Source organism: Corella eumyota, chromosome 1 (assembly GCF_963082875.1).
Source record: "Corella eumyota chromosome 1, kaCorEumy4.1, whole genome shotgun sequence".
Classification (NCBI taxonomy): Eukaryota; Metazoa; Chordata; class Ascidiacea; order Phlebobranchia; family Corellidae; genus Corella; species Corella eumyota.
The window spans coordinates 18,306,015-18,323,224 of NC_137490.1; the positions used below are offsets into that span (position 1 = coordinate 18,306,015).

Consider the following 17,210-nt stretch of genomic DNA (forward strand, 5'->3'; position numbering starts at 1 on the left):
TATTTTTAACAAATTTAAATAAAAAAGTATACTTGATATTTGTCTTACTTAAAAAAAGAAATATATAATTAAAAATTATTTTTTTCGTCGTTTCGTTTTCTCGTTTTTAAAGGTAACAAAAATTATGTCAACTAACTGTTATACTACCTCATTTCTAAAACTTATTTATTTTGTTAAAGATAATTAAGGTTACTGAACACTATTTATTATAAATTATATTCCGTATAAATATTATAAAAGATAAATCAATAATACCAATGATCAAAAATAAAAACAACAAAACCCACGTGCATTTTCTCACAGAGTAAATATAAACCTTGAAATGTACTTTACATAGAAATCACATAAATTAATAAAAATAAATAAGATTTATTTAAAAATTAAATTAAGTAGATTTGAGCCAAATTTTCAACAATATTAAAATTGATTTACTCTGCTATGCTATACCAATGGTGCTAAAAAAATTAAAAAAACGACATAAACAACAGTTAAAAAATAACGCATTTTTTATAAACACCTGATTAATTTAAAAAAAAAAAAATAGTCGATTACATGATACAATTTAAGTTAACATACACAATTTGTTTTATAATTTATTGGATCTGGCAACTAGAATTATCATCAAGTTCTTTAGCCAGTCGATCAAGCCTTCTTTTCTTTCTTTCTGTTGCTTTTTCTATTTGCACCTTGACCTCCTAAAAATAAATGTTTTACTATATTTTTAAAACTGTAACTTACATAATCCAGTGCAGCATTTTTTAACAAAGCATATCAATACGAGTAGGCTATCAAAATTATTAATGTTGATTTAATAAACATAAATTTCACCTCGATGTTTGACATGACATTAAAGTACATTAAATCGTTTAACTTGTCGAAATCTTCTTCGTCGTATTGAAATTTAAAAATACTGTAAGGATTTCCTTTGTTATAAACAGGAAAAACATTGTATGGTATTTCTGGGTCTCCTGTTAAAAAAACTTAATTAGGCTAACTAACTATTGTATTTTTGACCTATTTAAATATATATTATCAAGTCAAGATTTATTATAATTTGCTTACGTTGAGGCGCATTTTTTCTTCTCGGCTTGTAGTTTTTAAGTTCTTGAAACCTTTTGTTGTAGAGTGTGAACCAAATTACAGTTGGTATGTCGTCATTCTCGCCCTCAAACACTGAAAATTCTTTTGGAGACATGTTTATGACTTTCTTGAAGTTAATACTCGGAAATTTAATCCCCTGCATCCAAGCTTCTTTAGCAGCGTTCAGTAAAGGCTGAAACAAGTTTAAATATTAAATAGAAGCTTTAAAAATGTAAACTGTTTTAACAACTTGGCTAAATTAAAGCATGCATTAAATAATTTTTAATAAAATAAATGAATTTTGAAACAACCGAGTAATTAAAAGAACTGTCCGATTCGTAGGAATTGAAATCCATGATTATGACAAGATCCGATTGTCGTTGTGGTCTCATAACACTGTCCGTGCATACATTTACCAATAGACCTGATATAAAACAAAACACATAGATTAAAAGATTGTTAAAATCAATAAAAGCATTGCATAGATTGTCTTTACAGACTTTAAATCACAAACCTGCATCAACAACTGAGATGACTTTTGTTTTGTTGGAAATCTCTTTAGGTTTCACTTTGCCAAACAAATCGATGATTTCTCGTTCTTGATCTAAAAATTTCATATTGAAATAAGGGATCACTAACCAATCGATTGAGGGTTTAAATCGTATCAAAGCTACTATATTGGCCTATAATCATTGTTTTACAAACAGCCTATAGGCCTACATACTTTGTTATGAAACCCTTTCAACAAAAAAAAAGTTAAAACATTTTTTTTTATAATTGACTTTTTACAAAAAAATTAAAATTTTAGTATGATTAAATATAACTTGTAAATATGTAACAATGACACTTATACCTCCCTTGCCACTACAGCTTTGCGTTGATTCAAGTGGATTAAGAGGATAAAATTTTAATTTTTGAATGTTTCGAACGACGTTAAAGATCAATCCTGTGCGACCAATACCCCGATCTCTTGTTCGAATCAAGTCACTTTTCCTATTAACAAAAATACAAAAATTGTGTTTGACACAAACACGAATTTGTTAATAATAATAAATATTATTATATGTTTATCATACATAAAAGCTTCCGTTATAGACTCCGGTATAAAATCTATAACTTCTTCCAAAGGTGAAAAATCGACAGGTTGTTGAGAATTTTTCTAGAAAATTATAACAAGTAAAAATTATCTCATATTTAGGTTATATTTAATAAACAAACAAAAATTAGTTGAATCAAAATAACTGACATTTTAAAATTACAAAATACAAAAACGTTTTCATACCTGGTTGTTCTGAAGGCTTGCTAAAACAATAAATAACAAGTCAATCAGAAAACTACTATATGGTATTTAAAATAACATAACCTGAATGTTGCCTTCAAGGCTTACAGATATACCTATATAGCTGTTATATTCAGCACTTGCTTCATTATGGTGTTGAATATAATCCTTAAGTAAAACAGCAAAGGCACATCCACAGAATCCTACAAATTTAAACTTATTTTATGCAATTCTTAAATATGTTTTAATGTTGACTTTGTTATGTACTTATTAAATAAAAAATGCTTTACAAATAGCTTACCTTGATAAAAATGCAATGGAAATTCTGGACACTTTCTTGCAAGAAATCCTTGGTTCCAAACAGAACCAAACTTAGCAGGTTCCATGCCAATTCCAAAAGCTGGGAAGTTTACCTCAACAGGAGAATTTTCAACATACACTAGGTTAAATATGTTTGTATTATAAATTGCAAATATAAAACGGTAAAGATATTTTTCCAGTAAACCAAAATCAGCATTCATTAGCATTACTATAATTAAGGTTTATTAAATATAAAAAAAATCTTAAATAAAGTATTGATGTACCAAAAAACTTGGTGGCAGGTTCATCGTTTTTTAAATGAATGGCAACAAACAACGGAAACGGAACATCTCCATCTTTGATATATGGTTTCATATTACTTAGTTTTGCATCGACATTCTATTTTAAAATTAATGGAAACATTTAACATATCAAAATCTTATAAATATAGTATATATGATTAATTGACTTGGTCTTCGAAACAGATATAAATTGTTAACAATTCTTAAATTTAATTAAATTTAAGCATTTTATATTTGATTTTTTTTAAATTAGACTAACTTGCTTTCCCAATAGTGCTTCTCCTATACTAAAACCAAAAAAGTCAACAAAAGAACATGGTTGACGATAAATCTTTTTGCTGTAGTAGTGTTCCTTTCTAAAAAAGGAATGTTTTTTTAAAACCGCCGCACCTAATATTGCCATAGCAAATAGTTTAACCAAACCATATAACAAACTGAAAAATTAAAACCATATTATAACTATAGCTTACAAAAAAAAAAGTTGTATTTACATAAAGCTGGTAAGATGTTCTGGTGAAAGTAAATCATGTACTAGATTTTGATTAAGAGCTTCACGTAAATGATCTCTTAGTAAGTCTTGACGTTTTAAACCAACAAGTTCTAGGGCATACATAGTGGATAAGTACCTAAAAAAAACATATATTTAGCAAAACATATTTAATCTTTGTTATATATTTGCTAAAAATGTACTTAAAAGCACATAGTACCAAAATAGCAAATTTATTTAAAAAAGATGCAAACACAAAACAAAAAACAAGTTTGTAGAAAAAAAAACAATGAAAATTGAGCAAGTTAACACTTTTTTTTATTGCACAGCCGTTTTAAATAATTTATTAAACCTCTTAATTATTATTTACCAGGCCGAACCCGAAACACCAGCAGCATACATAAGTGTATCAGTAATACCCGATTCATTCAGAGCTTCCATTGCCCCAGTCATTCCCACTAACGCTCTGTAACCACCACCTGAACCTATCAACGATATAACTGGAGCCTGTAGAATTAAATTGTATAAATTGTATGAAAAATAAATCTTGAAAAAGGGCTTTCGTTATTTAGATAAAGCTGTTTTTTTTTCAAATATAAAATGTGTTTTATTACAAGATTGTTTTTTGTAGATAAAGATTATTTTTAAAAGAAATACCACAAAATCATTATCTTTAAAATTATTTGACTACTTTAACAATTTCGAATAATGGATATTACTTCTTCCGCATTTGTTGGGCCCTTGTCATCTCCAATTAACTTTCTTATAGCTTCAGCAATTTTGGGAAATCTTTTTTTACGGAATTCAATTTCTTCTTTGTTTAACTCGAGCCCCAAACGAAAGTCAGCATCGTTTCTAAACAAAACAACTGTCAATAGTCATCTTTACTTTAATTCGACAAAATAATATTACAAACGGATAAAAAAATTATACTTGAATAGTTTATGGAATTGAAATACACCGGTCCCGTGGTTATCAAAGCGCAAAGTTTTCTCAATTTGCTCATCAAATGGAAGTTCTGTTAAATCGATTGTAATACGTCCCAAAAAATCGTCTGGGGTAGCCGGATCAGAGTCATACAAGCTTATCTGTTACATCACAATGCCAGGTTTATCACAAATAGACAATAAACTAATTATCCTGTTTATTACAATTTGCATTGTTAATTTTATATCGTAATAATTAGGTATTTCCATATTCTGGTAAACTAATACAATAATAAAAGGAAGTTGTAATGCCTTAGTCATGTGAATGGGTGATACACTAACTTCTGGTACGTAGTCGTTTGTTATTTTTTACCAATACCTGACATGGGAATTCTTCTTCCAACTGGTCGTGATCGATTACAAATTGAAACGTTTCGTTAAGTTCTCGGTCGACGTGATCTCGCTTGATTGTTGTTACAAACTTCCGGCAATGTTTTGCGCGGGGGCATCTAAGCAGAAAGTATGGGTCTGGGGTGTCTGTGACTTAAAGATAGAAAAGGTGTGCTTTAAAGGTTAAATCAATGCGATTTGGTTTATTTGGTCTTTACACATTTTCTAAACCTAATAGAGTTGCAACACAAAAAAATATCCGGTCATTTTTTGATTACAAAAAAAAAGATATTTTAACCTTGCTTTGTTGTCTAATAAACGTATTGTGTGCGTTATTTTTTTATATTAGTTGCGTTTTATTTTTTAAATTTACCCGTCTAGCAGGTTACTATTAAAAATCTTTGGTCGTAATACGGTTGCATTACAAGATAGAAATATTAGGTACTACAACCAATAATTTTAAAGTTATTTTATTGATAAATCTATTATTTGTATATCATTTTGGTGCTTGCCATTTAAACAAACAACTTAACATGGTGTTGTAACTATCTAAAACTTTTGGCAAGTTATAACCCTTAAACACGCGATTGATAAAAAAAAATAAACGATGGTGTGGTTTAAAAAATCCATCGAGAATTCCCGCTGAGCACACAGTGGAAAAGTGCGCAGAACAAATTGATTCGGTTTAGAAATCAACATGAGACCAAAATTTTACCTTATAAGTTATCCTTATACAGTCCCAAAAATTTAAATTTATTTATTTTTTTAACAAACAATTAGATTATATACATTATTAAACTTAGCGGAGGTTTGCCACATTTTTTAAACTTATACTTAAATTTAAAACTTACATTTATCTTGAAACTTTGACACTGATACATCGTTAAAACGAACTACTGTAATTCGAACAATATGCGACGAATCGAACTCCAACTAAATCAAAAAATTAACCAACATCAAGGAACATAACAAATTGACTTCAGTTAGCGCCTAAATTTAAACATACCTTTTCCCGCTGAAATTGCTGCTGAAATAGTTCCTCAAATTCTGAGAGCGTTGGTCTATTCATATTTTTAACCTAATACCAAACTAACCTATTATAAAAAATATTAAAATTAACCGTTTTATAAAGAGGTCAGTCTTTGGACCTGCTTAGTTTATGATGAATTTTATTTCAATTATTAATGTTTAAATAACATTATTACAATTCTCCTTCCTCCTATAGCTTGAAACGTTGTTTAAAAGGTATATATCACCGGAAGGTAACAGCGTAATACCTATTTATCGGGTTAATATTTTTACACAAGCTCGTTAATACTTACTTACCATAAATGTTATACTGCCTTATCCAAAAATATTTTTTGCTTACTTATTTACCATGTCCTTACTGAGTTGGTTGTTATTTTTAATATGTTTAATAAACTTTTTTACTATTTTTTGTAGAACGACAAATAATTTGTAGAACGACCTTTTTACAAGTAACATTTCTATCTGCTGAATATTATGATCTAACGAAATAAACTTAACGGTAACATTTTAAGTGGGTCCTTTTTACATAAAGTTCCTAAACTTTTTATATTTCGAAATTTTTTTTCAGCCCAAACATTTAGAAATTTTTTTGTCTATTAAACAAAAACGATTAGTCACACCACCTGCAAGCGTAATCTTATGTTTTTTTAGAATAAACACCTCATAAAGTTTTGTTTAATTCGTATTGGATTTTTCCCTTTTCGTATGTGGCAAATCCTTTTTTTCTAGCAAAAATAATTTTGTAAAATAATTTTGTATAAGTACTACATAACATATTTGAGTATTAAGAAAAGGGTTGAGTGGAATGTTCATTGGGTAGGAGATAATTTATTTGATACTAAGATATTTTACCCTTTTCTCCTTCATTAGGTAGGAGAAAAGGGTTGAGTGGGTAGGAAATAACAGCAGAGTCAGAATTTTAAATTAATGAGGTTTTTAAAAAACCATAACACAGATTGGAACCCAGCAACAAAAATCTGTAAACAACAATCTCATAATCTTCTTTTGCATGGCAAAAAGTAATTATATTTTTCATTAGTCACTGTGATCATATTTTATTTAGGGTAGGATAACATAACGGTACATATGCAACTTTAAATGAAGAAAAAATACAGATTTTATTAGAAACTTTTTAACTTTAATAAGTAAAAAGTAAGCAACCCAAGTAAATGATTAAATATTACATAAAAATATTATTATATTACAATCGTAACGAAGCATAATTTATTTGATACTAAGAAATGTTAACAGAATTAAAAATAAACTATAGGTAATTTAATTTTTTCTATAACATCTAACTACAACACTGAAAATCTTTAGCATAAATATCAAATATTATAACTAAATTTTGAAGAATATATATCTTAGCACGATCGCATGCTATCCTTTTTTATGAATTCTTACAAAAAATAGTCTATCATATTAGAGTATCATAAATGTGAGCAGTTAGTTAAGCATAACATACAAATATATTATACAGTACCGATAATATGGAAATATGTGTAAAAATTTAAGCATATATTATATAAATGTATACTACAGAAAAATTGACTTTTTTTTTTATAAAGAAGCCTTTTTAAAATGTTTATACACCAATAATAAATTGAAGCTCGATATTATTACAAAACTGAAAATAAACTTGTATTATTTAGCTTTGATTTTGTGCCAATAATTTTTTACATCTGGATTTCTTGTTCAAAAGCTTTTAGGACTGCTCCCATGGGCGATCTTTTTAATCCAACTGCCTCAACTTTGTTCTGAACTTTGTTTTTCAAATTCCTCATTCGAAATGATGCATGGAGCAAGATCACTATCATACAAGGGAATTTAAAATAGAAAAATTATGAGGCTTAAATTCAGCACAATATTTGTTAAAACCCATTAAAATGACTTCAAATGTAAAACAGGTGTTATACAAAATATCGAATAAAGTTGAAATTTGTAAATTATTAAAGCTAAAAAAGATTTTTACTTCAAATTGGCAAGTTAACCGGCAGGGTGGTGTAGTGGTAAGAACTCTTGCTACACCACACATGAGGTCGTGGGTTCAATCCCCACTGATCTCATGCTGTAGCGCTCTTGAGTAAGGCGCTATAAACGGTTTAAACTCCTGCGCCAGCACTTAATTAGCAGTATAATTATATAGCAATTATAATCTATAATATCCCAAACTGCTACAGGCAACTCGAGACTGGGTCGGAGTAACTGATGTTACTCTATGTTTAAGCCGCACATTCGACTTACCCACATCGAGGATAAAGATATATACAAAAAAAAGTTAGTATAAAGTTAGATAAATTCCCCAAACATTATAAAGTTAAAAAATTTTTCCCAGAAAATTAAACTTACGCAACATTGGTAGTGCTACACTGAACACAAATACCACAATTGAACCAAGTGTGTACATAATAAGAGTAGAAGCAGCAACAACACCAAGTAAAATAATAGCAGGGTGTTCTTTCATCACTAACTGAAAACTTCTTCTACAAAATTTTTCACATAAAATTAACTATAGCTCAATTTAAACTTATTATTTGCTTTTCATTTTTAAAAATATGTCGTATTTAAGTTAGTAAAGTTTGACAACAATTGAAAACTTTATCTACTAACTTATTTTGAGATACATAGATAAGAATTAGAAGAACCCCGATGACCAAAATTCCGCCAATGCATGTTTCCAAAGGTTTAAAAAACCTAAAAAAAACACTTAAATGTTAATCTCTTACAAAAAGAAAAGGTTAAAAATATAATAGAATATTTTAAAAAGCTTAGTTTATAAAAATTTATAAAGTCATTTAAAAATGAATTATATACATAATAGTTAAATTACCATACTTACATTACTATTACGAATACTACAAGAGCAATCACAAAATAGTTAGTTTGGTAAAACATCAGATTGTTAATAACTCTGTTATTCCATTTTTCATTATCTTGGTAATCTGGTGAACCAAATCTTGCTTCTGATAAAATGAAATCTTCCAAACTTCTGAGTGGGGGAAGCTGCATATAACTTCCACTCATTTTTAAATTTTTTTTTCTTTTAAAATAAAGAATTTTCTATAAATATAAACACACACATTTTAGATAATGAAATATTCAAAGTTTTTTTTAATATTAATTCTTACACTCTAATTAAAGTTTTTACACTCTAATTAATAACATTTTTAATCAGTATATTCTACATGGTAAAGCAAATATCAATAATAAAATTAAATATTTAACTAACCAAGGTTAAACTGATACTATTTTTCTATTTTATGATTTTTTTTTGTTAAATGTTAACTAACTAAAGACAAAACAAAATAGTAAACCTATTAAAAGTTAGCAGAAAATGAACTTTGTAAAAATGACATACTGCTAAATGTGTCTACACAGCGAAACCAGGCACAGTAGAATGTGATATTAAACAGAAAATAGTAAAGCGGTTGTTTTCACTGTTGATAAGCTTATGAACTTATTTTTAACAGGAAATGCTCTTTTTATATTTAACACACACACACACATGAATTTCAACAAAAGACAAAGCAAATTTAATTTACTGAAAATATTTCCTAAAAAAATAAGCTTTTACAAAAAACAATTATTTTAAATTGGTAGCCTATATAATATATATATAGTTAATGCATTTTTATTAATTTTAATTATCTAAAAAAGTTGACCAAGATAATTTGCACATTCTTGAATTTTCAACACACTTGAATAAGTTTTTGCAGCAAAATGAATGGTTTCTGGCAAATCTAATGACTGTGCAGTTGCCTTGATAATATCATCACCATAAACTAAAGTACCAAGCGCCACAAATAATCTAAACATTGCTTCCATTGCTATATTTCCTGGCAAAATTAAAAGTTGTGCGATAGATTCCACACATTTTAAGCCAGCGTTCTCACAGAAAGTGTGCACATTTCGGGTCAACTTAGTTTTGTTCCTAATCACAACTGAATAATTAATTAGCAGTGTGGCAACAGCGATTTGGATATTTTTGGTTGCTTTGTCAGTAGAGGAAAGCTCTTCAGCCTTTTTAATAACAACAGAGATTATTTCGGAGTAGTCGGCAATAAGTAAAGCAGAGCCTTCAGCTGATTTAAACAAATTGCACATAACACGAATTGTAAGAAGTAGCACAGTAGGGTTGTTTGAATTCACACAATCCTGTAAAAATTCAATTAATTCTGCAGGTTTAGCTTCACACATGACTTTCCCAACTTCAGGTTTTTGGGAAAGAACTATCCTGAATAAATCCATTATCGGAAAAAGACAGGACTTTGGCCAATGCAGGGCATCCCAAAGTACTTGTATATCTGAATCATTGGGGTCATAATTAGCAGTGACAAAGTTTTGATAAGTTGATTTTTGTTGATCAGTGAATTGAATACCATTACTAGTTGCAAGTTCTGCCAGTTTTTCCATCATTGCCTCCAAGTTTGCAGATTCAAAGTAAATGCAAGTCCGTTTAGGGAAATAAGGATTTGTAAGCGAGGGTTTTGTTGACATTTCAACATCGTTCTCAGCTTCCGGAACATACCGTGATGGATTCACCATCGCATCATCCCTCTTTGTTCCTGTTCCATAAGAATCTGTTGCAGTTCCAGGTATATATCGTCCAGCTGAGGTAAATGGGTCTGAGCCATTTTGCTGGGACTGAGAATTTGATGATGAAGACGGGATATATCTTCCTCCTGAAGTAAAAGGATCTGATGCAGTCCCATTAGAATTGGTTGTATTTTCATTGGAAGGTGTGTAAGATCCTTCTCCAGTGAATGGATCATGGTATTCACTTGGTTTATTGGCATACAGTGGTGTGTCATTTTTCGTGTTCTCCAAGATAAATTCCACAACTTCTTCATAGTAGTTTTGACTTAGATTGTTTTTGTCGATAAAACTTTGTGCTGCTTGCCACGGATCTTCAGTAAGATTGTAGGGCAGATGCAAAGGAGGCTTTCCCTCTTCAGCGTCAATCGTAAACAAATAATCATACTCTTTCCCTTGGAACATTGTCTTTTTAGTTTTATTGTCACTGGACCCAATTACATCACCAACTTTGATCCACCTGTTTTCAGCCATGCTCCATTGGTGTGCTTCCACGTTTAAACCATCACGCACCATTAAAGTTTGACCATCCTTTCTGCCTGGTTTATTTAAAGCTGCCACTCCTGGTAGTTTATCGACATTAACATCACCCAAACCATTTTGTGGGATCTTGGAAGATGATAATTCTTCCTGATAAGCTGCTTCTTTATCAGCATTTGCTTGTCGGGAGTCAGATCTTGAATAAATTCTTACAGTTCCATCACTACAACCTGATGCTATGTCGTCATTCTTAAGTGCAGCAACTGCCCAAACACTTAGAGCTGGTGTTGTAATAGATTGAACAGGATTTCGGTCAGACACTTTCCAGATCTTTATAGTTCGATCCTCACTACCGGTTACAAACTCGTTGCCGCTACTAAGCACTGAAATTGAATAAATATAGTTGCTATGGCCATAGTAGGTCTGAGTACACTCTCCACTTATTGTCCATCTTTTAACTGATGCATCATTAGAACAAGATAAGAAATCAGAGCTGGGCAAAGCAGCTAATCCTCTTACACAGTCATCATGGCCATGAAGAGTGTTCACACATTTACTTGCCTTCCATAGCTTAATAGTCTTATCAGCTGAAGCAGTCACAATTAACCCTTCTTGACCAGGAATAATTAAAACATCCCATACAGCTGCTTCGTGTCCTTGTAAAGTAACAGCACATTTAATATTCAGACTTTGTTTTGAAGCATCTACCAGCCAGATTTTAGCTGTTTGATCCCATGATGCAGAAACAATAGTGCCAAATTTTCCAATTGCAATCGAACAAACTGTGTTAGTATGGCCTTCAAGACGTAATAATGGCTCATGCAAAGTGGGGGTATACACATTAATTGTATGATCAGTGCTGCCAGTAAATACCAAACCGTCGGAGTATAACTCATTTGGAGGTGCCATAATTCCCACACATGAAACAAAGTTTTTGTGCCCACTGTAACATGACTCCATTTTGTAATCTGAAGTTTTTTCATCGAGAATCCATAACCGACTTGTTTTATCCCTGGAGCATGTTACCATCGCATTTGAAGCCGACTCTGTGAATGCACAAATGCCCCGAACGTCTGCTTTATGACCTTTAATTGTTGAAGAATATTTATATTTTTTTAGAAAGTCGACTGAACCTTCATCCATCATATTGTATTGTTTTAAAATTAAACAAACTTAATCGTAACACCTACAACTAGAGTCAAAATAAACAACTTTATAACGTGAGTTAGCGAAAATTGAATCGTTTTTCGGTGGAATTGCACAACATTATGAAACCTTACTTAAAAGTCCAGTTCCCCTTTATTTTTTTTAGATTTTTTTGTAAAATTTAGTTTTTATAGAATTCAATAAAACTTATAAACCTTTCTTAGATAATAAAACACAAAACTTATGGTTAATGAAATATATTTCTTTGTTTAGAAATAAAATAAATTCTTAATATATTCAACCACGTAAAAATCAAGAAAAATAAAAAACTATGGAAGTAGTCGCTCTTTTGCGCCCACTTACAAACAGGATTTTAAAAGCATTTTATTCGTTAGAGAACAATAAAGAGCTACAAGTAAATTTTGTTTCATCATTAAAACACTTAAATTATTAAACAAAAATTTTTCTAACCAAAGTTAACCTAAACTTCACAATCTTCTATTTCTTCTACAACTGTTCGTTTTAATAATTTTGGACCACTTAATCCAATCGCACCAGCTCCAGTTGGAGCAGTAAGAAGAATGGACAAAACAGCCAAGGTTAAAACCTAATTTTACATTCCGTTTTTTTATAAATGTACCAGTAATATATTAATTAAACAAGATAACAATAATTTTATGGTTAACACTACTCTAAATGTACCTTAGTTGCGTATTCTATTATATCTGGTGGCGCATCGTGTCCAGTTGCTAAATCAAGAGCTACTCCTCCAATAGCAGCCTAAAAAATTATGTAAGATAACAAAAAGTATCCATTTGAGAATAAAAAAAAAAATTTGTTCTATCACCTAAAATTTAAAAATAAAATATAATAATGACTTTTTTTACGTATAATTTTACCTGAACAGTTGCTTTAGGTACCCAAGATACAGTCAAAAATATTTTTTCACTTTTATTGAAATCAGTCCAGAAAACAGATAAAAATGCTGCGACGCTTCGAAATACAAGTCCAATTGCAATCAAACCACAACCCAATCCTCATTTTATTAAATAAAAAATTATTAATATAAAATTACACTATTATGATAAGTTAGTATGGCTGGCACCGAATCCGAAAATAAAAATAACATAAGTCAATTATAGGTTTAGATAACTAGTTTAAAAACTAAATGATCAACCATTTAATTTTGCGCTTAATAAAGTTACCTACCGACAACTTGTGGTTCCAAGTTTTCCATCTTTACTGAAGCTCCAATTAAACCAAACAAAAGAGGTTGGAAAACTATCCACATATTTGCGAACTGTTTAGCAATCTTTTTCTTTTCTAAACCCCACCTATAAAGAGTAGTTATAATATTTAAATTATTAAATTGATTTTGTCATTTTTTCCCGTTGCATTGTTGTAATATTAATTTGATATCGTATTTATTATTTACTTTTATCAATGCGCAAAAAAACAAAATAAAATAAAAAAAGTTGTTAAAGGTGTTTTATATTCGGGTTAAGTTTTCAGTAGTACCTGTTTGCTGCTACAAATGCCATAACCAGAGTGGCTAACGCCCCAGCGCCCACATAATGAATTATTTTGCTCGCAAAACTACAAAACAAAGCCAAACCAAGCAGCATGACCATTCGATAACTAGCACGACCTTTCTATAAAGTATACAAATTAAAATTATTGAGAGAAAGATTTTATAAAAAAAAGTTAATATTGGTAGATATGTAACTTTTTAGGTCATAATTAGTACATATAGATAGTAACTTTAATATTTACGTCAAAATTAACATTTATAAGAACAAAAACTTAACTTGTTGTTTTAAATATTTAATCAACAACATAGTGCCAAAAACATAAAGAGGTCAATTTTTTTTATAAAAAAGTTAAAAAAAATATTTACATAGTTTTGCCCGAAGAACTTATTTACGAATAACAACATTGACAACGTAGACAAACTTTTAAGTTATAAAAAAACAAAAATTTGCTGAATAGTATTTAAACTCAGGTTACACAAAACAAATATTATGCAGATGTACCATGTTAGGTGAGGGAAAATACCACATAAACACACCAAGTACACTTCCTACCGCAAACCCCAATAACAGCTCTAAGGGACCGTGAATAATTTTCTCGAAAATATTACCTAAAGTATGTTAATAGTTGTAGTGGTATATTAATTGAAATAAGTTGTACTAGATACATATAATGTTAAAATTTTGTACGTTGGAACAGTTATACTAAAATGCACTTTTAAAATAGTATTGTTACGTACAAAATTTAAAAAAAAAACTTAAAAAATACCATCTGAAAAAATCATTCCAAGGACGACATGAAATCCAGTGATGCCGATGACGTCATTAAGAGCGGCACTAGCGATAAGAAAAGAGGGAATTCCCCCTTCGACCCCGTACCCTTTGTCCTGAAGATAAAGAAGCGATGGGACGACCACCGCTGGTGACACGGCACATAAAACAAATCTGCAATAAATACATCAAAAAATTAGACACTGAATTCGATAGTGTGGAATACTGGTTAATATTTGTTGGTACACATATTTTAGTAACTACATTTTTATATTTAAACCTACCCAAGTACAAATCCCCACTCCCAAGTAAAGCCGAGCAGAATGGTCGAGAAACAAGCAACTACACAACTTTCAACAACCGATGTCGAACAAGCAAATCCAAGAAGAATCCATTTTAACTTCATTAAAGCCTGTTTAAACACATAAAAGTCTTTTCAAAAACATTACAAACATATTTGATAACATCCAAAATGTCTCAGAGTTTGTCTGCCGTTAATTGCTTTGCCTTTTTTTACAAAAGAAGTTATTGGCAAGCCTAAAAAACAACAGACGAAGAGTTACAACAGCGTAGACAAACAAATTAAACTAATGTTGGTTCAGACACAAATTGGTTTTCATACATCATAAACTAAACGGAATACAAATTATAAATTATTGTTATTTTACTTTGCCATCCAATCCAATACCCGCCCTGGTTAGTATAATTGTTAAAGCAATCATGCGTAACGAAGACGACCAATCAGGGTCGATGTTTTTAGCAACGTCAATCCCTGGAACATTTCGAAGAACAAACCCCATAATCAACATTCCTAAAAAAGACTTACACGTAAGTTATCTTTTAATGTTAACATCAATATTTTTTAACACTTGCATTTAGATTATGGGTTTTTTATTGTATAAGAATATTTAATAAAAAAAGTGACTATTTTCGTCGAAAAACAAACAAACAATAAACACCTAATAAAGGCGGTAAAGGGGGAACTCCTGGTATACAAATGCGGCTGATCAGGTATCCTGCCACAAGACATGAAAGAAACAAAATAACAAGAGCGAATATGTTTCCACCCGGCATACTTTTTTCAGGAATTATACTCCATGGTACTGCCCATGTCAAAAATGCAAGAACAACTTAAAAAATAAATTAAGTTTGATAATCGACCCAAAAAAGACCACTATATTGATCTATTGATATACGGACAGTTTTTTAAAGTTTTTTAGAAGCCCAATTGACAGTTATTTAAAGACTTTTATTATTTTTAACAAACCATCAAAAAACTTACCTAACGATATAAATTTCACTACTTTTCCATGCGGCGGGCACATACAAAAATATCGGCATTTAGTGTAGCAAGAATCTGCTTGCGATGGTCTGTCGTGATTTTTCCACATACAACGGGCAAAGCGCTTAGACAACTTTTCGCAAAAACCATCTGAAAAGAAATTACAGTTTTCTTACTGACACAGTTTAAAGCATTTGCATTTTTTTTGGAATTTTATTACATACCCTGCCTCGAATTTTTACTGGATTTTCCTTGGCTAGTTAGACTTTCGCTTTGAACGGAGCCATTTTCAAGCTTGTTCAAAGAATTAGTACACTTAAAAAAACAATGTTAAATGACTATGCAAAAACACTATAGGCATATTTAAAAGGACTATGCTTCGTTACAAAACAATTAAATACATTCTTTATACAACTTTCTTTTAATTTTTTGATACACACTTCTTGAATACAATCTTGGTCTACATCAGTGTCCTTTTCCTCAATAAACCGTTCGACAAATTTTTTTTCATGATTTTGATTTTCGTTAAGTCCAATGTGATCAACCTGACTGCTTTCCATATTTATTTGAATATTTAAAAACTTAAACTTGTTTAAAGCGGATAAAACGGAATAATCTGAAAAAATAATTGCAAGTAATATTTCCATTACCTTTCGCCTACACGCTAAAATAGCAATAGATGATTTTCTCACTCTCTGTTATCCCCATATTATTTACACCACTCTAACTACTGAAGTATAAATACATGCAAAAGATATCCTAACAATGGGTAGAAAGCTAGTTAAAATGTTGACCTTGCATACAGTGTTTAGTTGTGCGCAAAAAGCACAACATATTTATTCATGATAAGCTTTTTCTAACAATACATTATCTCATATTAACGTAGCTATATAAAATTCACACAAAACAAAAACCCGGTAAATATAGGTCATTGGAACAATAAATATTATTGCTATTGGTGGTGATTTATCTATTTATTATTTTGTATTTATATCTTAACTTAACTAAACATTACGTTGAGGACCAAAAATACAGACAAAAAAAGGAGAACGTCCCTGGGTGGGCTTGAACCACCAACCTTTCGATTAACAGTCGAACGCGCTAACCGATTGCGCCACAGAGACGACGTCATCGTTTCATCGTAACTAGGTTTCCAAAAATATTTTCTAATAAATATTTTGTAAAACACCAGGAAGCAGTATGAAAGAACGTGGCAATAAAAAAAACGCGAGAAAACAATAAATCGTATTATTTACAACTACAGCAGCAAGTAAGTTTTGTAAAGAAGTTACTAGTTTTGATACACTGTATCAAAACTTACGACACAAAAAATTTGGGTATATGTAAATTGTATTAATTTAAAAAGGTCAAGCTACGTAAGTACAAATTATTCTTGGTTTGTTTGTTATATTTAATTTCTTCTTTGCTTATTAAAATTAAAAGATCAATTTCCAATTTTGGGTTATTGTATATTTCTAACAATATTGTTGAAAAATGAAATATAACCTGTCTGTAACTTTCAAAACTCTTGTTTTGAGCCCTTTCTTCAATGTCTGCTGTTACTTGGTTTTTTTTTTTGTATATAGCTTTATCCTCGATGTAGAAAAGTTGAATGC

General features: G+C 30.2%; 4 protein-coding genes and 1 non-coding gene across 5 annotated transcripts; all 5 read right to left on the minus strand.

Annotated features, from left to right (window-relative positions):
* Positions 1 to 224: 224 nt before the first annotated feature.
* Positions 225 to 6,126, minus strand: LOC145758940 (cytosolic phospholipase A2-like). The gene is made up of 20 exons (XM_082572638.1): positions 6,091 to 6,126; positions 5,771 to 5,858; positions 5,616 to 5,697; positions 4,754 to 4,917; positions 4,382 to 4,536; positions 4,168 to 4,303; positions 3,819 to 3,955; positions 3,453 to 3,587; positions 3,221 to 3,317; positions 2,944 to 3,058; positions 2,661 to 2,798; positions 2,476 to 2,562; positions 2,363 to 2,382; positions 2,157 to 2,239; positions 1,934 to 2,073; positions 1,595 to 1,684; positions 1,392 to 1,504; positions 1,063 to 1,273; positions 829 to 968; positions 225 to 695 (listed from the first exon to the last, which is right to left on the minus strand). The coding sequence occupies exons 2-20, from the start codon at positions 5,831 to 5,833 to the stop codon at positions 594 to 596; spliced, it is 2,208 nt and encodes a 735-aa protein (XP_082428764.1). The 5' UTR covers positions 5,834 to 5,858; positions 6,091 to 6,126; the 3' UTR covers positions 225 to 593.
* A 678-nt stretch (positions 6,127 to 6,804) lies between these two features.
* On the minus strand, positions 6,805 to 8,934 carry LOC145745606 (PRA1 family protein 3-like). The gene is made up of 4 exons (XM_082563731.1): positions 8,633 to 8,934; positions 8,404 to 8,487; positions 8,143 to 8,276; positions 6,805 to 7,603 (listed from the first exon to the last, which is right to left on the minus strand). The coding sequence occupies exons 1-4, from the start codon at positions 8,815 to 8,817 to the stop codon at positions 7,470 to 7,472; spliced, it is 537 nt and encodes a 178-aa protein (XP_082419857.1). The 5' UTR covers positions 8,818 to 8,934; the 3' UTR covers positions 6,805 to 7,469.
* A 116-nt stretch (positions 8,935 to 9,050) lies between these two features.
* On the minus strand, positions 9,051 to 12,120 carry LOC145745587 (phospholipase A-2-activating protein-like). Its single transcript, XM_082563706.1, has one exon. It carries the CDS (start codon positions 12,010 to 12,012, stop codon positions 9,442 to 9,444), a length of 2,571 nt encoding a protein of 856 aa, XP_082419832.1. The 5' UTR covers positions 12,013 to 12,120; the 3' UTR covers positions 9,051 to 9,441.
* Positions 12,121 to 12,253: 133 nt separating this feature from the next.
* Positions 12,254 to 16,257, minus strand: LOC145745597 (sodium/hydrogen exchanger 9B2-like). Its single transcript, XM_082563718.1, has 13 exons — positions 16,035 to 16,257; positions 15,819 to 15,909; positions 15,595 to 15,744; positions 15,272 to 15,442; positions 14,981 to 15,123; positions 14,597 to 14,724; positions 14,311 to 14,486; positions 14,046 to 14,152; positions 13,531 to 13,664; positions 13,222 to 13,346; positions 12,912 to 13,048; positions 12,715 to 12,792; positions 12,254 to 12,619 (listed from the first exon to the last, which is right to left on the minus strand). The coding sequence occupies exons 1-13, from the start codon at positions 16,239 to 16,241 to the stop codon at positions 12,494 to 12,496; spliced, it is 1,773 nt and encodes a 590-aa protein (XP_082419844.1). The 5' UTR covers positions 16,242 to 16,257; the 3' UTR covers positions 12,254 to 12,493.
* Positions 16,258 to 16,644: 387 nt separating this feature from the next.
* On the minus strand, positions 16,645 to 16,718 carry Trnan-guu (transfer RNA asparagine (anticodon GUU)). The gene has a single exon. It is a non-coding gene; the product is annotated as a tRNA-Asn (tRNA).
* Between the last annotated feature and the right edge of the window lie 492 nt (positions 16,719 to 17,210).